The sequence below is a fragment of the Rhinopithecus bieti genome, unplaced genomic scaffold, assembly GCF_001698545.2.
Source record: "Rhinopithecus bieti isolate Rb0 unplaced genomic scaffold, ASM169854v2 scaffold_14839, whole genome shotgun sequence".
Lineage (NCBI taxonomy): Eukaryota > Metazoa > Chordata > Mammalia > Primates > Cercopithecidae > Rhinopithecus > Rhinopithecus bieti.
Genome location: NW_016808133.1, coordinates 1,097,821 through 1,120,375, shown reverse-complemented (window position 1 = coordinate 1,120,375; position 22,555 = coordinate 1,097,821). Strand labels below are relative to the sequence as shown.

The following is a 22,555-nucleotide window of genomic DNA, read 5'->3' as shown; positions in this document are numbered from 1 at the left end:
TTTTTTTTTTTTTAAAGCTATGTTGTTAGCACACAGAACACTTCATTGTTGTTTTTGGGGGAAGGGGCATATGTCACTAATAGAATGTCTCCAAAGCTGGATTGATGTGGGGAAAACACCTTTCCCTTCTAGTTTTGAGAGACTTCCTCTTGGTTCCCAGGAGGAGGGATTCCCTACTTTGACACACATGGCCACCTTGGCACAAAAGCCTTGTGGTATGGAAAAACAAATTTGTTTTTATGTTCTCTTCTCCCTTTCCATCTTTCAGCATAGACTTAACTCCCTTAAGCCCAGACATCTGTTGGGACCTGACCCCTAGTCAGTGGTTACCAGTGTGTCAGGCAATCTGGACTTTCCAGTGATGCCACTGAGATGGCACCTGTCAAAACAGCATGGTTCCATTTCTAGATTGTGGATCTTCAGATAAATTCTGCCATTTTCATTTCACTTCCTGAAAGTCAGGGTCGGCTTGTGAAAAGTTGTTAAACAACATGCTAAATGTGAAATGTCAACCCTCACTCTAAACTTTCCCTGTTCAGAGCATCAGATGAAGACTTCATTGGGTTTTATAGTGGCTTTCTGATTTTTGGTAGTCCATTGAAGAAGGGAGTTTGAAAGTTGTTGTATACTGTTAACGATTGTCTGCCCATGTCCTGCCTGAAATACCATGATTGTTTATGGAAAGTATCTTTAATAAAGCTGGATACAGTTTGGCTTGGAAAAAAAAAAAAGAAAGAAAGAAAGGGTAACCCTTAAGGGAGATTTAGGATATAGGTCCAGAATGGTAGGGAGAACACCTACGTGACTATGGTGAACTGAGACAAGAACAGGAAATGAGAACCAGGAGACCCTAAGCACATGTTGTCAGGAGTAGACGTCTTTGCTCACACACCTCCTGATGGAATTTACGTACCATCTTGAACATTTTTAAGTTGACACCTGAAATAGTTCATCATAAGTCTATATGTTTTAAAACTAATTATAGGCTGAAAATATTAAGTATTTTAAAAATATAGGAAAAGATTGACTTGATTGGAATAAAGCTTGCCTAATTTAATTTTTTAAAAAACCCTAGATTTCAGTTATTTTGTTTACTTAACCATAGTGAATCTGAAAAACATCTGTTAAAATGCTGATTTGTGTTTCTACCCCCATTGTATCTGGACACTTTTGGTAGTCCCTCAAAGCAATTTAGTTTAATTTAAAAGAATCAATGTCACTAACCCAAAGGGATTCTGCTTTTCTGATTTCAGAGCATGTTAACATTAACCCAAAGACTCTTTTTTTTTTTTTTTTTTTTTGAGACAGAGTCTCGCTCTGTCGCCCAGGCTGGAGTGCAGTGGCCGGATCTCAGCTCACTGCAAGCTCCGCCTCCCGGGTTTAAGCCATTCTCCTGCCTCAGCCTCCCGAGTAGCTGGGACTACAGGCGCCCGCCACCTCGCCCAGCTAGTTTTTTGTATTTTTTTTAGTATAGATGGGGTTTCACCTTGTTAGCCAGGATGGTCTCGATCTCCTGACCTCGTGATCCGCCCGTCTTGGCCTCCCAAAGTGCTGGGATTACAGGCTTGAGCCACCGCGCCCGGCCAAAAGACTCTTTTTCTAATGATATCCTTCCCTCTTAACAAGAAAGAAAGTAAGTCCTAAGTGTTGACGTTTCTGTTAAAAAATTAAGGGAGACCAGTTTTTTGGGCTGAGCTCCTGCGCTAGGCCTTAATGGACCAGACTAGAGGAAAATGGAGTCACTCGTACTAACTGCTGTTTAATCAAACTGAAACTTTAAGGAGCAGATAGATCCCCAAACAGACCAGTTTTCTTGAAAACAGGAGATTCCAATCTATTTGTGTCAGCATCATAGGGAAGTTTCCCCTGCTTTAACCCCTACGAAAAGTCACCTGAAGTAACCTGATGTTAACCAATCAGCTTCATTTTTTCTATTGTTCTGGTTCCTTGTTCACACCTTACCAAACCCCCGCTGTTCTGCAATTTCCCAGTGGGACCTCTTGTTCTATTTTTTTCTTTTTTTTTTTTTTTGAGACTGAGTGTCACTCTGTCACCCAGGCTGGAGTGCAGTGGTGCGATCTCTGCTCACTGCAGCCTCCGCCTCCCAGGTTCAAGTGATTCTCCTGCCTCAGCCTCCTGAGTAGCCACGATTACAGGCGCCCACCACCACACCCGGCTAATTTTTGTATTTTTTAGTAGAGATGGGGTGTCACCATGTTGGCCAGGCTGGTCATGAACTCCCAACCTCAGGTGATCCGCCCACCTCAGCCTTCCAAAGTGCTGGGATTACAGGCATGCGCTGCTGTGTCCAGTCCTCTTGTTCTGTTTTGTAGGATGGTGGCTGCCCTGATCCATGAATCCCAAATAAAAGGAAATTAGATCTATCACTAATGATATCCGATGCATTCTCAGGCATATCAGTTTTACTAAAGAGTGTGTATGGAAGGAGAGGATCTGGAAAGGGATTCTCTTAAGATGATCTGTGCACATGATTGTATACAGAGATTTCAGGTATCCCCAGGGGAATGGTAACCAAGCCAGGTTACAAAGAAGTATTTTATAAGCTATACTGTGAATGACAGCAGTGCAGGAAACTCAGAGGTTGCTGACAGGAGTGATCCATTAGAAAGGAGGCATCGAGACCAGGCGCAGTGGCTCATGCCTGTAATCCCAGCACTTTGGGAGGCCGAGAAGGGTGGATCACTTGAGGCCAGGAGTTCAAGACCAGCCTGGCCATCATGGTGAAACCCCATCTCTACTAAAAATTCAGAAATTAGTTGGGCATGGTGGCATGTGCCTGTAATTTCAGCTACTCGGGAAGCTGAGGCAGGAGAACTGCTTGAAAGGGGACCTGGGAGGTGGAGGTTGCATGAGCAGAGATTGCACCACTGCACTCCAGCCTGGGCTACAGAGTGAGACTCCATCTCAAAAAAAAAAAAAAAAAAAAAAAAAAAAAAAAAAAAAAAAAAAAAAAAAAAAAAAAAAAGGAGGCATTGAGTTACCTCCCAGAGTGGAGTCCTGGAAAGGGCTGGAGAAAATGAGTCCCAAGCCCCTGTGGAGGGACCTGGCTGCATGACAGCAGGGACACTTGCTCCCCATGACAGTCTCTCACTGCTCTTCTCACTAACTCAGCTTTATCTTTAGTGAACTTTTAGTTTTTATTAGTTTATTGTGCATCTGTTCAATTACAATGGAAATTCCATGATGAGAGGGACTTTTCTGTACTGTTCATTACTGAATTACCAATTCTCAGTGTATTGCCTACCATAGAGTAGGTGTTTAATAAATGTGTGTGGAATAAATGATAAAAAATGAAAATACCTGGACACAGATGTACTATGGATTTGATCTGATGGTAAGAACATGTGAGAATTCCTGTGCAATTTGCTTCTGTTTCCCCAACAATAGGTGACATAAGGGCATAAGCTAAGAGGAAGGGGGCGCTGTGGGGAAGAAGTAGGGGAGAAAGTTGAGGCAAGTCTTGAAGGCATGAGCTAGTCATTTTCATTAGCGGGAAAGCAAGCCCACTAGAGAGACAAGGGAGTTCGCAGTCACTGCTAAGTATCCTGCCAGGGCTCAGAAACTGGTGCCCTGACATATGGCACTTTGACACATTGAACTGGAGAAGCAGCCTCAAGATCTCTACCACCCCATCCTCTTCTCTGGCTCCAGTTCTTTGTCTTTCACAAAGCACAGGATGAGGTTCTTCTCTGAAGTTCCTTATATACCTGGAAACCAGACTTCCAAAGAGGAACACAATTGCCCTCCACTCATTCCCTGAAATCTCATTTTCTATCGCACGAAAGAAGACTGAGGAGTGCGACCACATCTGGATGGACTTTTCCACAAGACACTGTCTGCCTCTAGGGCTCATCTAAATTCCAAAAAGAATCATTTTCAGGTTAATTTCTGTCTTCTGGGTCCATTCATTCCCCCTGTAAATTATTTCACTCCTACACCCCTATCTCCCCTCTTCCCAATGAAGAGCATACTTAAGCATCAACCAGCTGGCTGTTTTTGAAGTTTTCATGTTTTGTATGATTCCAGTGCACATGTGTGCACATAATAAATTTCTGATGCTTTTCTCTGTTAACCTGTCTTTTGTTATAGGAGTGTCAGCCTTGACCCTTTATGATGGGGAGGAAAGGGATCACTCCTTTTCTGCCTCTACACCCATTTGAGGTTTGTGGCTGAGTATTTTAAAGTGCAACCGGTTGGCTCAGTTCTGTGATTGATTTCTGGGTGTTTGGCTTATGCAGCTGGCATTTGGTGGAGCCATTTATCAAGAAACAAAATGAAGGAGGATAAGCGGGCCTTTCAGGAAAGATAATGAATCAATTTCAAACATGCTGAGTTTGAGGCATCAGTGGGACATCAAAGTGAAGTAGTATTATACGTGGGTCTCGTGGAGGGGGGAAAGAAGCATATGGTGAAGATGTGATGGGAGAATTGTGAGTATGTGGACCAGGGCTGAAACCCTAAGGGCACAGCTGAGATGACTGTGGGAGAGGGTAGCATGGAAGAGAAAGGTTAGCAGAATCCCGAGGAGCACTAATGTGAAAGAGTCACATACATTTATCATGCTTGAAGGTCATGTGTCTCTAAGCAGATTCTGAGCTCTTCAGGGTCAAAGGCTGAGTCTTGAGCTTCATTCATTCTTAGCCCCTGTCATAGTGCTGGCCACACAGAAGACAATTCTACAATTCACTGATTTTATTTCTCTGCACTTTCATTTATGAGGATCCTATCACAGTTTATGATTTGAAATGCTGCTAAGGGATAATTTTTAAAAATCATAACTTTCATACAAATATAAAAAGAATACTTGTAAAGATTTGAACTCAGTACTTAACAAGAGAACTAGTAAAATGTTACCACCACTTCAAGAGACAATCTAAAGACCAGTCAAATATACAGCCAAGGATGTGCAAATGAAGTTCCCTAAGATATGCAAAACTGACTTTTTCCAAAGGAAATTGAGGCAAAAAGGGTCAACTGTACTTTCACAGGATAAAATTTATTTGCATGTTTATAGGCAAATGTTACTATTATTTGCATTGCTATCAGTTATCCACTACAACTTACAGAGCTGCAAAGTAGCTTCAAGTCAAGAAAGGCACAGGATACACCGTAGAGTCACATCTGGGATGGCATGCTAGGCTGACTCTTTTTCCTTTGAAGACAACTGTAACCTTCTTGGTTCATTTCAAAATCACAATTTCCCCTAGAATGCTAAAAAGAAAAAGATATTATCCCTACCATTTCTATGAGTGGAGTGTATTACAAAACATAGATGGAAGTATATTTGGGTATTACTATAACATTTACTAGTTGATTAGGGAGACGAGGCCGAACTGGGGACGCCCCCCAACATAATCTCTTCTAATTGGCATGGGAAATGTTCAGGAATCAAACCAAACCACCTCAAACCCACTCTGGAATGAGGCAGAGTTATAAACAAAATATAGGAGATGTTGAAATAGCCCAGTTGGTTTCATTGAGCTTTCCAAGTCAGAGTGCAAGTCCTGAAGGTGGTGACTGTCTCCCTTGTCCCCTCCTGCTCCACCCCACCCCCATGTCTGCCCTCCTCTAGGAATGCAGGACCATCGAACTGTATCCTCAGCCTTCAGGTCAAGCACATGATCCATTTAAAAACGGAAACCCTCCTATCCTTCGGTAGTGAACAAGGGCGACTCTGGTTGCTGTTGGAAAATTCAGTTGCTTTAGTCCAACAGTTCAGGAGAGGATCAGCATAAGAACTTGGTGATGATTACCAGAGAAAATGCTCCTATGATTCCCTGAGCATAATATTTCCCCTTGCAATTTTTGAGCGCTCTATAGCAAACCTGCCAAAAATGTGGAGCCTATAAATAGGGGAGAGTGGGAAGAAAAAAATGGGACCTGTCACAATGCCACTGAAAATAGGGAACTAAAAATTTTCCAGAGATGCAAAGTCAAAGGGGGATTAATATTTACTTAGAAATGAAGTAGCAGGTGCATGCTTTATAAAGAAATGCCAAGAAAGGATGAAATTAGGGGATATAAAAGAGAGACTTAAAAGATGGAAAATGTGTCAACTAAAGTCTTATTTTGAAGAAGTTACAGATCAACAAAGGGGGAAAAATCTCAGGTACAAAGACTCCATATTATGTCTTGCACTGATTAGGTAGGTGCTTTATATGCACTTCTAAATTTACTCTTCCTGCAAATACTATGAAATAAGTATCACTACCAGAGATGACATTCAAATATTTAACAGCAGACAAATATTTAACAGCACAGACATTAGCCAATCAGAAGCTGGCTAGAGGAGCCCTGCTAAGCCAGGCACTAACCCTCTAGTGGTTCCTTGGCTGGATCATGAGGCCAAGGTAGGGGTCAGGGCAGCAGCAGATTCTGTACAGAGGCCGTTCACCAACCTTTGAGGTGTTGCAATATTTACCAAGTAGCACAGCTAAATAGTGTGTGCCAGTTGAACACCAGCTCTGAGTGGAAACCCAGGGCCATGTCCTCTGGGCAGTTGTAGGCTTTCTATCTTGCCTTTGACCTGTGTAGAGTATGATGCCAGCATTGAAGTCTTTCTTGTTGCTCCTGGCTGTGGTGGTCTGCATTACTCTCTGTGTCTCCAAGAGGAATCCCACTCCATGGTGTCCTGATGGCTCCCTTCTGAATCTTCGGAGGAGAGCAGGCAGCAGGGACCCTCAATCACCTTTGCCACTTAATTCCTTTAGCATCCTCAAGATAAGTCCACCAGTCTGTACAAATTCAGGTTCATTTTATTTCTGAACAATGTCAGAAGGGAATTACAGTGAAGAAAGAAAGAGTTCAAGTTCCAGCTTACCTAGACTTCCTGCAGAACCTCAAAAGAGAAGGCAGGGTTACAGACATCTTTGTTTCATCTGTCCAGCATCCTCTCCTGTGTCTTGGTACTGGGCTGTGAAAGCAGGCTGCCTGGGTTTGCAACTTGCCACTTATTAACAGTGTGACCTGGCCGGGCACAGTGGCTCAAGCCTGTAATCCCAGCACTTTGGGAGGCCGAGATGGGCGGATCACGAGGTCAGGAGATCGAGACCATCCTGGCTAACACGGTGAAACCCCGTCTCTACTAAAAAATACAAAAAAACTAGCCGGGCGAGGTGGTGGGCGCCTGTAGTCCCAGCTACTCGGGAGGCTGAGGCAGGAGAATGGCGTGAACCCGGGAGGCGGAGCTTGCAGTGAGCTGAGATCCGGCCACTGCACTCCAGCCTGGGCGACAGAGCAAGACTCCATCTCAAAACAAAACAAAACAAAAAAACAGTGTGACCTTGGGATAAAGGCCCACCTTTCAGAGCCAGTACAGATTGGTTATTAGAATTGTTGGTTTTGTTAGGTGTTACAAAATGTCAGCGTTTTTTTTTCTTCTTCTTTTGATGTGTAAACTGAGGTATCAGGAGATAGGAAATGATGTGGTGTTTGGAATTTGCTTTAAAACATATTCCAACAAAAGGGCCAGACACATTGGCTCATGCCTGTAATCCCAGTAGTTTGGGAGACTGAGGTGGGTGGATCACCTGAGGTCAGGAGTTCGAGACCAGCCTGGCCAACATGGTGAAACCCCATCTCTACTAAAACAATACAAAAATTAGCCAGGCGTGGTGGTGCATGCCTGTAATCCCAGCTACTCGGGAGGCTGAGGCGGAAGAATCGCTTGAACCTGGGAGGTGGGGGTTGCAGTGAGCAGAGATGATGCCATTGCACTCCAGCCTGGGCAACAAGAGTAAAACTCCATCTAAAAAAAAAAAAATATATATATATATATATCTCAACAAGGTCTTGATGCAGTGGGTGGGGAGGGGCAGAGGAGACAGGTTGATGATGGTTGAAGTGAGGTGCTGAGTACCTAGGGTGAGGTTCTTGCGCTCTCTAAACTTCCGTGTGTTTGAAAATTTTCATAACAAGAGAAAACAAAAAATTAAACAGAAAATGAGGTTGTCATTTCCTCCAGTCAAACAAACATAACAGGACTTAGGATGCACTTTTCCCAGTTGGTCCTCTAGCAGAATAGTTTGATCCTCCAGCTAGCTTCCAGCTCTCATCCTGTTCATCTGTTCTCTAGACACTGGCAGGAAATAGGCTCTTCAACAGGGCCTGCTAGGTCCAGTGCCAGGGAGTAGAGCGTTTTGGATTCTATGCCCACACTTTTTTTTTTTTTCAAGTGCCCAGTTTTCCAGTTGAGATACTTGAAATACAAAGTCTCATGGTGAGGTCTTCTCCTCTGCTGTCCAATTCCTTTTTATGGGCCATCATGGCGTTAATCTTATCTCCAAGGAGAAAAATTGGGAGGAGAGGCCTAGATTCCTCAACAGAAGCAGGAAGGGAAGGTTTGCAGAATGAAGAGTGTGAAGTGAGGTTTGTGGTTTGAGTCATCAGAATGTCAAGGAGAAAAGAAGAAAAATGAATCATCATCATTTGACCATGGTATTTACAGCTAGCGGAAGGGACAAGAGGAGAAAAAAGCAAGGGAGGAGAAAAAGGAAGAACATCTCAGAATAAAATTGGGGTGGGTGGGGGGAGGAGGAGGAAGACAGTCTGAGAAATTGGTTTGGTTGCACCAGTACTGGCCACAACACAAAAATTTGTCCATTCCTGGTTGAAATTAAAAATAAATATGCATGCACATGTATTTATCTGCTTTGTTTAATCAGACAGCGAGGCACTCCTTTAAGCCCCTTGAAGACCCAAAGTTGCGCTCAGAGACTGCCCACCTGGAACGGAGCCCGAGGTTGAGCAGGGAGCGGCTCAGAGGACCCAAAGCTGCCTAGCTGACCACATTCTTCTCTATGAGTTCCCAGTAATGGAGCCCAGTGGAGGAGACGCTACACTTCTCTGTGGGTGCATAGGCTAAGGGCAGGGGTCTCCATAGAGGCGTCAGCGCCCACCAGCAGCAGTGACCGCGCACAGGGAGGTGAAGAATGCGACCAGTGATACGTCCAACCTGGAAAACGGGCCTGAGAACCAAAGGGCCAACTTCTGGCCATGCATAACGAAGCGGAGCAATCTCAGGGGAGAAGGCACTGGAGTAGAAACGGTAGCCTGGGAGGGAGACCCGCTCACCCCTTTTGACCCACCCCTGCAGCTCAGCCACGCCTCCTAGGGAGGTGGGCAGCCTCGCAGGGGCCCGCGCGAGGCTGCAGTGCCGCCCTCCGCCGCATGAGGGCAGCACGGCCTAGCCGGCGCAGCAGCGGCGGCCCCCGTGGCCCTCTTGGCCAGAGCCAGGCGCAGGCCGGCTTGCGGTGCCGTCGTTCATTGGCCGCGGAGCGGGCGCTGCCATGTTGGCGGAAGCGGACACCCCTGTGCCGTGGAAACTGGCGGTGGCCGCGGCCGCCGAGTCCTTCTGCGCAGTCTCCTGCGTTTTCTCGCTTGGATCTTGGCGCTGAGAGCCGGTGGCCGGCGGGATGGAGAAAAGTAGGATGAACCTGCCCAAGGGGCCGGACACGCTCTGCTTCGACAAGGACGAGTTCATGAAGGTGCGCGCGGCCTCCGCTCCCCGAAGCCGGGCCATGGGGGTGCCTCTGCCCTGTGCCCTCTAGGGCCCTCTCTTCGGGCTGCTGCTCCTACCCGCGCACGCTCAGTATCTGGTCCTCCTCCGAGACGTCGCTGCACTTCGCAACGAGTCTTTTGGCCTCAGGTTTGGCAGGTGCAGCCTGGAGAAAGCACTTCTGTAAAATCGTGCATGTTACATGAAAAGGCCTGAAAGTTCTGGGCAAGTGGTTTTGAGCTGAATGTCAAAGCCTCTGTTACCCGTTTCTGTTACCATGCAGTGCAGTCAGATTGCCAATCCCTTTGTTGGAAAGAAGCTTGTTGACCGGGGTCTTGGAGCTCATTAAGTGTGTGTTGAATAAATCTCTGAGCCCACGTACTTTCCTAGGGACTCGGGTTGGAAAGAAAAAGAACTTAACCTGAAGTTTTGCTTAACATTCAGCTAAAGCTTCCGGAATGGGATCTTTAGAAGCTTAGAACATTCTTACTGACTTGCAGTACGACAAAGCAAACCATTACTCTTTAAAGAAGTTGCTTTACTTCTTTGTACATGATGCATTTGAAGAAGTTGGTAGTTGTAGGTCGTAAACTTAGAGAAAAGAAATATAAACTGAAAACACTTCACTGATGATAAAGTTCATCAGGCACAACCTTGAAAATGGCCAGGCTTTGAGTGAGAGCTAGGAGGAGCTTTGCCTATCTATTTGGTGTAACCCTCTGGGTCTGCACTTAAACCATTCAAAAAATGTTTATATTTAATTTTCTGAGGACTAGGAGTTTTGACACCGTTTAGTAGCTGCTTTCAGTGTTAAAAAGCGAAAAGTTTTAGCTTGTTAGTAGACACCTACAGTTTTGAGCAAGTGAATTGAAATCTCTTACTCTGCCTTTCTTGGTGACTTAAAATGTTTTCTATTTTTCTAGATTAGCCTATCTCTTTTTGATAATATTTGCATTCAGATTACATCTCCAAAGCTCTGTTTTTTTTTTAAGTATATCTGTATCTTCTCCAGTGTGACCATATCATTTTTAATATGTAGGACTTATCTATACCCAGGAATAATGTACCTTATTCTTGTAAGTGATATTCCTATTAGACCACTGTACTAAAAGGTGTAACTTCATTAGGATGTCTGAAAGAATGTACAGAATCAACTCATTGATCTAGAAACCCTTTGTTTCGCCCACTGGATAAGAGCTACCCTGAAATGAGGGTGGAAAGAAATAGCTAAGGGTACATGCTGGGGAGAGGTGCCCTGGAAGAGGAAAGGCCACACACAGAGATCAGGGGCGTTGTTGACGTCAAGAATCTCGGAGTACAGAATAATCTCAACTTGTCCATCTCTTGATTTCTTAAGGTGCAACACCAGCATCTTCTCTGACCCACTAACCCCACCACCTTTCCCACTCTGAGTTGACAGAATGCCTTTGGTATATGCAGCTTCAGTAAGTGAAATCACAGAAATGTAAGTTCTAAAATAGAACTTAGAGTGCAAACGGGATGGGGGAGGGTGGCTGGAATGCCAGCAATTGCATATTTCATGGCTCTATGAATATGCCGTACATTTTATAGTGCTTATAAAAGTGACAACATACATAGAAGAAAATACATAGAACAGCTGTTCTGTGTAAAATGTTGTTGATTTTTTAGGTGGAGCTTGAAGATAAAGGTTATTTGCAATTTGTGTTTCCTTAAACATATGTAACTATATATAAGTTACACTTCCATGGCAGAAAGGATGGTTGGAACACTTGTCCAGGATATATTTCTGTGTTTGTGTCTCATTCAACACATTTTGTAATTGGATAGGTTTTGTGCGTGTGAGAAGGTTGGGATATGACATTTGCGTTGGGAGATTTGAGACTGCTTGGAAATCCAGTCAGTTGATGGGAAACTGTGTTTAGGTTGCCATAGATCATAGCGGTTGTTTAATCAGTGGGCATTCCATGACCACCTGCTATGTGCCAGGCAGCAGTCTAGACATGAAGGTATAGGGATAAGTGAGATACGTTTTTTAGCTCTCTAGCATGGTAGATAGGAAGGACATCTGTGCCAAGAAACAGCACTTAGTCCATAGTGGCTAGCATGTGGAAGGATGGCCAGGAAGCAGACTGGGAAAGTAGAAAGTTAGATGGGATGGGATTGATTGCAAGTTGCATTGGGCCTTGTATACTACACTGACGAATTTGCCCTTGATGTAGTATTCGTTGTGGAGTTATAGTCAGGTTAAAAGCAGGAAATGGCATGATCATATATGTTGCAGTTGGAACTGACTGGTGGCAGGAGGCTACTTAAAAAGTTATTTCAGTGGTTTTTATGAGATCTGAGAAATACAGGAGGGTATAGTTTGTGAAAGATATTACGTAAATGATCAAAAAGCACAAGTGGCAGATCAGCAAATCACTTGAGAGGCCAAAGGTGGTGGTGGCATGATGCTGTTGACTTTGTCAGCTTAATAAAAGTATACACACTGAGCAACATAGAATGCATTTCTACAAAATATTAAAAAATTAGCCAGGTGCAGTGGCACATACCTGTAGTCCCAGCTACTTGGGAGGCTGAGGTGGGAGGATTACCTGAGCCTGTGGAGGTCAAGGCTGCAGTGAGCCAGGATTGCAGCACTGCACTTCAGCCTGGGCAACAGAGTGAGACCCCATCAAAAAAAAAAAAGAAAAGAAAAAGTACAAACACTCTTAGAGAGGGTTGACAATCGGTAGATGAATTAGGATGTAAGTTATTGGTAGTAGGAGAGAGATTGTAGGCTAACAGGGATAACTTAAACCCACTTACCTAGGTGTGCTGTGGAAATCACATCCTTCTGTCTCACATATGACTTCATCTGTTTTACAGAAAAAAGAGGCCATCAAGCGGCACCTCCTTCATCTTGCTGACAACAACCTCATTCTTGCGTTTGTACCTGTTCTCACTCCCATCGTTAACCTGTTGTGTAGGGCAGCGGTCCCCAACCTTTTTGACACTTTTGGAAGACAATTTTTCCATGGACCAGGGGTGCAGGGGATGGTTTTGGGATGATTCAAGCACATTACATTTATTGTGCACTTTATTTCTATAATTATTATATTGTAATACATAATGAAATAATTATACAACTCACCATAACGTAGAATCAGTGGGAGCCCTGAGCTTGTTTTCTTGCAACTAGACAGTCCTATCTGGGGGTGGTGGGAGACAGTGACAGATCATTCGGCATTAGGTTCTCATAAGGAGTGCCTAACCTAGATCCCTTGCATGTGCAGTTCACAGTAGGGTCCACGCTCCTGTGAGAATCTAGTGCCACCACTGATCTGACGGAGGCGGAGCTCCGATACAGAGTGGCTGTAAATACACCCTGCGCTCCTCCTGCTGTGCCATCTGGTTCCTGACAGGTAGTTCGGGACCCCAGTAGGGGTCTTTCCTTCCTCCGGAGGTCTGCCTCCCGTGCTTGGATCTGGTGCCCTCTCCCTTCTCAGGACCTGTTATTCCCACCCTCTCCACACTGCTTCCCATTGGCTTTCATACACCCTCCTGTTTTGGTTTCTTCTACTGGACCCTCCAACCTCCAGTTAAAGCCCCTCACTCTGTTCCATCTCACAGCCAAATCCTTACAGGTTGTCTTTCCTTTCTCTCCCTTCACTCTTAAATTCACTTCATTCTGGCTTCTGGTCCCATCATTCCACTAAAGACTTCTCACCAAAGTTAACTAGATGGAAGTTGATACACCAGCCCTTTTCTGCCTCCTTCCCTGACATCGGTAGACCAAATGCTCCCTTCATTTGCTTTCTGAAACTTGGTGCTTTCTGGTTTTCTTTTGGCTTCTCTGGTCTCCTTGTCTCTTTTGCATAATCATTCTCCTCCTCATAACCATTAACTGGTGGGTTATGGACTCAGCCACATGTCTGTTCCTTTTCACATGCTGTGCACTTTCCCCAGGTGACCCACTTCATGCAGCTTCAGTGACCACGTGTAGACAGGTGAAAGATTCATACTTCTGGCCCAGATATCTTCGATCTGCAACCTCATGTGCACAGCACCTTGACATCTCTTCTTGGCTATCTCTGTGGCACCTCAAACTCGGCATGTTAAAAACTGAATTTGTTGGGGGGAAGATGAAAAAAAACCAACCTCCTCTCAAACCTAGCGCTCTTCTGGTATTACCAATCTCAGGTAATACTAGACCTGAGGTAATCCATCCATCTGGTTGTGAGTCAGAAAACCAGGAGTCATCCTTGATAACACCTCTCTCCTTCACATTCTTCAAATCCAATCTGTTACTGAGCCTTAGGATTTCACTTCCCAAATATCTCTGAAATTTGTCTACTTCTCTCCGTCTCCTCTTTTCCCACTTTCTGACTCATTATTATCTTTGGCCATTATAATCTAGTGGCTTCTTACTGTAGTCCCCTGGCATCCATTCTTGCCTTTTTCTAGTCCGTGTTCTACATCACAGGCAGGGTGCTCTTTTCTAAATGCATCTCGGTGCTTTTATGTAACAGGTGCTTGTATGTAATCAGACTGCCACCTGTGTACACCATGAAGACATGAGAAAGCATTTTCCAGAACATTTGGAAGTATTCCAGAGCAGCTTATTGCATTGATGGACAGTTTCTATTGATTAGTAGCTATCTTGGTTATCAGATTGAAAAAACATAGTGTATGTAGAGTTGGGTACTATCTGGTTTCAGGCATTGACCAGGGGTCTTGGAATGTATCTCCCTCAGATAAGGGGACCCCTTACTGTCGTTCTGAGGCTCCTCTGTATTCTAAGTTTGTGAATAGGGAATATTGAAACAGGAAGTGTGTCCAAGAGAATAATGCCTGGCTGATTGAATAGCAGTGAGCTGGAGATGTGGGCCCCAGTTTCAGCTCTGCTGACCACTCACGTGTGATTTTGTGCAAATCACTGGCCTCCATGAGCTTGTTTCCTCATTTGTGTCATGGGGTGATGCTTATCTCAGGACTCTTTGCAGTGTTTCTGGCTCTTGTCATTTTATGTTTCTGCGAATAAAGAAACTTACAGTTGCCCCTCAGTAGCCGCAGAGGATTGATTCCAGGACATCTCCCACCCCTTCACAGATAGCAAAATCTGCAAATGCTCAAGACCCTCTTGTAAATGGTGTGGTATTTGCATATAACCTACTTACATCCTCTGGAATACTTTAAATCACTTCTAGATCACTTACACTACCTAATACAGTGTAAATCGTTGTTACACTGTGTTTTTATTTGCATTACTTTTTATTTTTTACATTTTTTTTTAAAGAATCTTTGCAATTCATGGCTGGTTGAATTAGAGGGTGTGGAATGCTTGGATACAGAGGTACAATTGTAGTAGATTCTTCCCGTTTGCAGATAAAGAAACTGAGGTCCAGAGTTGTTGTGACTTCCTCCAAAGTCACACAACTAACTGGGGCAACCCAGGGCCCTTATCTCCTGACTCCCAGGCTGGAAAAATAATCATGTCATGCTTTCCTTTCTAGATGGTAGGAACTTTGGAATGTGTGATTTTGAATACTAAGTACAGCCCCAAAATATCACATAGTCCCTATGCTAAAGCACATGCATTTTATCAGTAGGGACAAGATTGAGGGTCATCACTTATTTAAAACAAATTGTAACGCATCTAGTGATCTGGACTCTTGGCCTGTAGATGAGATACAGAAGAGCAGATGTGAGTGTGAAAGCTGCACAGCCCAGTGTTGCTGAGTGCCCAGCATAGCGTGTGCCATCATTTCACAGCAACTAAAATGCTGACCTGACAGGTTCATGGTTTCATTTTCAGTCTTCATGAAAAGCTTGAATTCTCTTTGGCTTCAGTTTGCAACAGAAATGAAGACTATATTTGAGATTGATTGTCACAAAATTTTCTAATTACCCATATGTGGAGCAATTTCCTAATATGAAATACTTTTCTCGATGGTATGAGATCAGTACCATTGGACATACAGTTTATTCAGTTGGCCTTTGGTAAAAAGAAGTTCTTTGGTATGCAAAAAAGAAAGAAAGAAAGAAAAAGCTTTCTGAGCAGTTGTGGCTTTCGATTTTCTAAGTCACTTCTTGCAATATTATACAATGTATTTCTTGAATAAAATGTTGAACTCATGGTCCCTTGAGTTTTTATTATTTGGGATAGTTGTTCAAAGTTAGATAAGCATGATGTAAATAGATCTTTGTTGTTTAACTAGTCATATAGCATTTAACATCAAATTTCTTTGAAGATTTAACTAAACAAATTAATCACAAACGGGGGCTTGGGCTTCCTCAGGTGTCCCTAAAATACCCGCAGCAAATGAGCACTTCAGAATGAGATCATTCCGCTTAAGCGCTCAAGAAATTAAGTTGAGAAAGTAAGCTAAAAGACCACACAGATTATCATTAGTGTTAAATTGGGGTAAAAAGGAGAAAGAGAAGAAATCAGCTGGGACACAGCACAAATATTTGTTAAAGGGAAGGGACAGGTTATAGGTTTTCTTTGCCTTCTCATAAATACGTCAAACACAGGTACAGTATTGAACAGAAGATTTAGACATAAAATTGATGAATCCATTTAAACATAATAAGTTATTTAGAACTTAAGTGCTACTATTTCATAAAACTTCTAAGATCATCTGTCCATAGATGCTGGAAAGCACTTTAGCATACATTTTGAATTTCTCAAGCTTCAGTAATTTGGTAACCAAATAAAGGTTTAGAATGAGCCTTGGGAGACACGAGTTCCAGACCAACTGGGTCATGTGTCAGTGGGGCCACACTGCACTGGGGACAGCACTAGGTTGAGGGCAGGGGCTGGAGGGAAGAGCCCAGGGATGTTTTTGCCCGTAGCTTGCTATTGTGAGGAAGGGTTCCCTTCCCACAGTCTTTCCCGTGGCTGGTGCCTTCATGGCATTCAGATCTCAGCTCAGATACCGCTTTGTAAGGGTCTTCTATCCCCTTTTCACCACTCACTTTCATAGGGTTCCATTTTATTTTCTTTGTAGCAGTTACCACTATTCATAATGTTTATTTGTTTACATGTTGATTTTCTCATTTCTCCATTAGAATATATGCTCCTTGAGAACAGGAATGTTGTCTTTGCTTTTCATTGCTGTGTCCCCTGTAATTACAGTAGTGCCTGAGTCACACTGTGAATATTTATTTATTTATTGGATTTATTGGGTTTATTTCATTGTGGTGTTATTTTTGTTACTTATTTGTTTTATTTTATTTTAGATTCAGGAAGTACATGTGCAGGTTTGTTACGTGGTTGTGGTGTGTAATGGTGAGGTTTGTGCTTCTAGTGTACTCATCACCCAGATAGTGAATGTTGTACCCAATAGATAATTTTTCAGCCCTCATCTTTCTCCAGCCCTTCCCCTTTTGAATCCCCAGTGTCTATTAATTCCATCTTTATGTCCACATGTACCTGTCATTTATGTCCCACTTAGAAGGGAGATGATGTGGTATTTGACTTTCTGAGTTCATTTAGGGTAGTGACCTCCAGCTCTTTCCATGTTGCTGCAAAAGACATGATTTCATCTTTTTATGGCTGCATAGTATTCTGTGGTATATATGTACCACATTTTCTTTTTACCTTCTTATCAACAGTGTATAAATTCCTCCTTCTCACATCCAGTGTTGTTTTTTGACTTTTTAATAAAAGCTGTTCTGATTGGTGTTAGATGGTATCTCATTGTGATTTTAATTTGCATTTCTCTGATGATTAGTTACGTTGGACATTTTTTCATATGTTTGTTGGCTGCTTGTGTGTCTTCTTTTGAGAAATGTCTGTTCATGTCCTTTGCCCACTTTTTAATGGAGTTGCTTGTTTTTTTCTTGTTGATTTGTTAAAGTTCCATGTAGACTCTGGATATTAGTCTTTTGTTGCATGTATAATTTCCATATGTCTTCTCCCATTCTGTAGATGGCCTGTTTACTCTGCTGTTTCTTTTGCTCTGCAGAGCTTTTTAGTTTAATGAAGTCTCATGTGTCTATTTTTGTTTTTGTTGCATCTGTTTTGAGGTCTTAGTCATAAATCCTTTGCCTAGGCCAATGTCCAGAAGAATTTTCCTGGGTTTTCTTCTAGGATTTTATAGTTTCAGGTCTTACATTTAAGTTTTAATCCATCTTGACTTAATTTTATATATGGTGAAAAATATGGGTCCAGGTTCATTTTTCTGCATGTAGTGAATATTTAATGTTTATCGAATATGCAGGGGCATTTATTCTTATCTGTTGGTCCTTTGTCTTAAAGAATGGTTTGAAACACACAGACACACAGGAGCTCATACTAATCTTTTATGACTTTCCACCTATAGTTTATTTAATCCACAGTTTTGCACATAATATTTTGTATTGGTATTTATCTCAATGAGACTGAACATGTTTTGAGGGCAGAGGTCGTGTCTTCAGCTTGGTGTTCCCTCTTAGTAGTACCTCCCATCATTATGAATACAGAATGATGTTTGGGGGATTTGGGTTCTGTCATAGCTGCAGTAGCTGATGATTTGATAGTTTTCTATATTTGGGGAACATTTTACTTTTTGGCATTCAGCATGAGGCAGCTTGGAGAATTTTGCTCTTCTGTTAAAAGTTCTATAAAATTTTCTCAGTGTTGAGGATATTGATATTTGGGTCTCAGGCAAACTTTAAATGATTACTTCCCCAGTTCTCTTGTGTCAGTCATTGTTTGCCATCCTTGTGTGCAACTAGTTATTAAAACAGCTAAACTTTTAAACTTTATTTGGTTTTAAATTTGATTGTCACTACTATTCTAGTTAATGGTTCTTAAGTTTTCCGCAGCTGGTTTGTTTTGCTGTCTTATTATCCTGTATTTGATTTGTTAGTCAACTTCTAGCTGTTTGGGGCATTTGTACTTTACCTGTCAGAAATATCTCTGATATTTAAGTCAGAAATATCTCTGAGTATAAAGAGAAATGATTTTCTTTTAATTTCTGGGCTTACAGACCATAATTCTTGACTTCTTCCGGCTTTTCAGACATAGGCATATATATTTTAACAAGAAAAAAGTCTACTTTTAAAATATTGCTTTTAACTAAAATAGCTTATTTTCAAAAGTGGATACTATTCTATTCAGGAAAAAAAAAGTTTATCTACCTTAGTATTTTTTAATTAATAGACTATTTTTTGGAGCAGTTTTAGTTTTATAGAAAAATTGAGCAGAAAGCACAGAGGTCCCATCTATCCCGTCCCGCTTCACAGTTTCTCCTAGTAACATCTTGCTTTAGTATCTTACCTTTGTTACAATTGATGAACCAATATTGAGGCATTATTTTTAACTGAAGTGCCATAGTTTTTATTAGAGTTCATTCTTTGTGTTCTACATTTGATGGATTTTAATAAGTACATAGTGTCGTGTATCCACTATTACAGTATCATACAGAACAGTTTCATTGCTTTACAAATCCCTTGTGCTCTGCCTGTCCATTCTTCCCCCTCTCTCGGCACCCTCAGCACCCCCAGCACCCTCCCATCCCTAACCCCAGGCAACTACTGATCTCTTTAGTCTCCATAGTTTTGCCATTTCCTGAATATCGTATATGTAGTTGGAATCATATAGTATATATAGCCTTTTCAGATTGGCTTCTTTCACTTAGAAATATACATTTAAGTTTCCTCCATGTCTTTGTGCCTTGATATAGCTCATCTCTTTTTATTGCTGAGTAACGTTCCATGTGTGGATATAGCACAGTTTGTTCATCTATTTACCTATTAAAAGAAATCACATTTGCTTCCAAGTTTTGGCAGTTAGAATGAGGCTGCTATAAACATTCACATTCAGGTTTTTGTATGGACATACATTTTCAGCCCATTTGGCTAAATAAGGAGCACAATTGGTAAGATTCTGTTTAGTTTTGTAAGAAGCTGCCAAGCTGTCTTCCAAAGTGACTTCCATTTTGCATTCTTCCCAGAATTCCTACTGCTCCATAACCTCAGAAGCATTTGGTATTGTCAATGTTTTGGATTTTAGTCATTCTGTTCATTAGTGTCTTGTTTTAATTTGCAGTTCCCTAATAATAACTCATGTTGAGCATTTTTTCAGATCTTTTGCTCATTTTAAAATTAGGTTTGATTTCATACTGCTTGCCTACCCCAGCTTTATTTAGGTATGATTGTCAAATAAAAATTGTATGACAAATAAAAATTATATACAGTGTGATGATTTGATAATGTGTATACATTGTGAAATAATTACCATAATCAAGGTAGTGTATTCATCATCTCACATAGTTAACCCCCTCTTTTTATAGTGAGAACACTTAAGATCTACTCTCTTAGCACATTTCAAGAATACAGTATATTATTAACTATAGTCATCATGCTATACATTGGAACTCCAGAATTTATTTATACTATAACTGGAAGTTTATATCATTTGACATTACTCCCAACCCCAGTCCCCATTCTCCAGCACCTAGTAACCACAATTCTACTTTTTGTTTCAATGAGTTTGACTTCTTTATTTTGTTGTTGTTGTTGTTGTTGTTGTTGTTTTTGGAGACAGAGTCTCACTCTGTTGCCCAGGGAAGAGTGCAGTGGCATCATCTTGGCTCACTGCAACCTCCACCTCCCAGGCTCAAGCGATTCTCCTGCCTCAGCCTCCCAAGTAGCTGAGATTACAGGTGCACGCCACCACGCTGGGCTAATTTTTGTATTTTTAGTGGAGACAGGGTTTCACCATGTTGGCTAGGCTGGTCTTAAACTCCCGACCTCAAGTGAACCACCCACTTCAGCCTCTCAAAGTGCTGGCATTACAGGCGTGAGCCACCATGCCCAGCCAGAGTTTGACTTTAGATTCTATGAAGACACTCCATATTAGTGAGTGTCTAATTTTGTGCTGCTAAAACAGAATACTTGGGATTGGATAATTTATAAACTATAGAAGTTTATGTGGCTCATATTTTTGGAGGTTGGGGATCAAGAGGTCGAATCTGGTGAAGGCTTTCTTGCTGTGTCAAAATGGGGTGTAGAGCATCATGTGGCAGAGATTGGATGGGAGGAGCATACAAGAGCAAGAGAGGGCTGAACTCACTTTTATAACCCTCTCTCAAAAATGAATCCACTTGCATGGTAACAGCTTGAATACATTCGTGAGGACAAACCCTCATGACCACTTCTTAAAGGTCTCCTCTCATGAACTCTTGTATTAGAGATTCAGTTTTCTTATATGTTTAAGTTCTTTGTAGACTCTGGATATTAGCCCTTTGTCAGATGGATAGATAGCAAAAATTTTCTCCCATTCTGTAGGTTGCCTGTTCACTCTGATGATAGTTTCTTTTGCTGTGCAGAAGCTCTTTAATTAGATTCCATTTGTCAGTTTTGGCTTTTGTTGCCATTGCTTTTGGTGTTTTGGACATGAAGTCTGCCCATGCCTATGTCCTGAATGGTGTTGCCTAGGTTTTCTTCTAGAATTTTTATGGTTTTAGGTCTTACGTTTAAGTCTTTAATCCATCTTAAGTTGATTTTTGTATAAGGTGTAAGGAAGGGATCCAGTTTCAGTTTTCTGCATATGGCTAGCCAGTTTTCCCAACAGCATTTATTAAATAGGGAATCTTTTCCCCATTGCTTGTGTCAGGTTTGTCAAAGATCAGATGATTTTAGATGTGTGGTGTTGTTTCTGAGGCCTCTGTTCTGTTCCAGTGGTATATATGTATATCTGTTTTGGTACCAATACCATACTGTTTCAGTTACTGTAGCCTTGTAGTATAGTTTGAAGTCAGGTAGTGTGATGCCTCCAGCTTTGTTCTTTTTGCTTAGGGTCGTCTTGGCTATGCGGGCTCTTCTTTGAGAAGAGTTTTTTCCAATTCTGTGAAAAAAGTCAATGGTAGCTTGATGGGGATAGCATTGAATCTGTAAATTACTTTGGGCAGTACGGCCATTTTCACGACATTGATTCTTCCTATCCATGAACATGGAATGTTTTTCCATTTGTTTGTGTCCTCTCTTATTTCTTTCAGCAGCAGTTTGTAGTTCTTGAAGAGGTCTTTCACATCCCTTGTAGGTTGTATTCCTAGGTATTTTATTATCTTAGCAGCAGTTGTGAATGGGAGTTCACTCAGGATTTGGCTCTCTGTCTGTTGTTGGTGTATTGGAATGCTTGTGATTTTTGCACATTGATTTTGTATCCTGAGACTTTGCTGAAGTTGCTTATCAGCTTAAGGAGATTTTAGGCTGAGACGATGGGGTTTTCTAAATATGCAATCATCTCATCTGCAAACAGAGACAATTTGACTTCCTGTCTTCCTATTTGAATACCCTTTATTTCTTTCTCTTGCCTGATTGCCCTGACCAGAACATCGAATACTATATTGAATAGAAGTGGTGAGAGAGGACATCCTTGTCTTGTGCCAGTTTTCAAAGGGAGTGCTTCCAGTTTTAGCCCATTCAGTATGATATTGGTGTTGGGTTTGTCATAAGTAGCTCTCATTATTTTGAGATACGTTCCATCAATACCTAGTTTATTGAGAGTTTTTAGCATGAAGGGGTGTTGAATTTTGACGAAAGCCTTTTCTGCATCTATTGAGATAATGTTTTGGTTTTTGTCATTAGTTCTGTTTATGTGATGGTTTACATTTATTGATTTGCATATGTTGAACCAGCCTTGCATCCCATGGATGAAGCCAACTTGGTTGTGGTGGTTAAGCTTTTTGATGTGCTGCTGGATTCGGTTTGCCAGTATTTTACTGAGGATTTTTGCATCCATGTTCATCAAAAATATTGGCCTGAAATTTTCTTTTTTTGTTGTGTTTCTGCCAGGTTTTGGTATCAGGATGATGCTGGCCTCATAAAATGAGTTAGGGAGGATTCCCTCTTTTTCTGTTGTTTGGAATCGTTTCAGAAGGAATGGTACCAGCTCCTCTTTGTACCTCTGGTGGAATTCAGCTGTTAATCCATCTGGTCCTGGACTTTTTTTGGTTGGTAGGCTATTAATTGCTGCCTCAATTTCAGAGCCTGTTATTGGTCTATTCAGGGATTCAATTCTTCCTGGTTTAGCCTTGGGAGGGTGTATGTGTCCAGGAATTTATCCATTTCTTCTAGATTTTC

The 22,555-nt window shown here is 42.0% G+C and overlaps 1 protein-coding gene across 5 annotated transcripts in view; it reads left to right on the top strand.

Moving 5' to 3' along the window:
* The window catches only part of COG2 (component of oligomeric golgi complex 2), a 103,330-nt gene that overhangs the window by 38,805 nt on the left and 41,970 nt on the right, over nt 1-22,555 (top strand). The window contains exons 1-2 of one of the 5 annotated variants that reach the window (XM_017885597.1): nt 9,428-9,506; nt 10,875-10,982. The exons of 2 other annotated variants lie outside the window; for them this stretch is intronic. Coding sequence is in view for 1 of the 3 variants with exons in the window: in XM_017885594.1 (XP_017741083.1) it covers nt 9,435-9,506 (72 nt within the window). In the remaining 2 variants the exon portion in view is untranslated. Of the gene's footprint in view, nt 1-9,283; nt 9,507-9,660; nt 9,677-10,874; nt 10,983-22,555 lie in introns of those variants that run through there. 2 more of the 5 variants (XM_017885594.1, XM_017885598.1) reach the window with 2 other exon arrangements.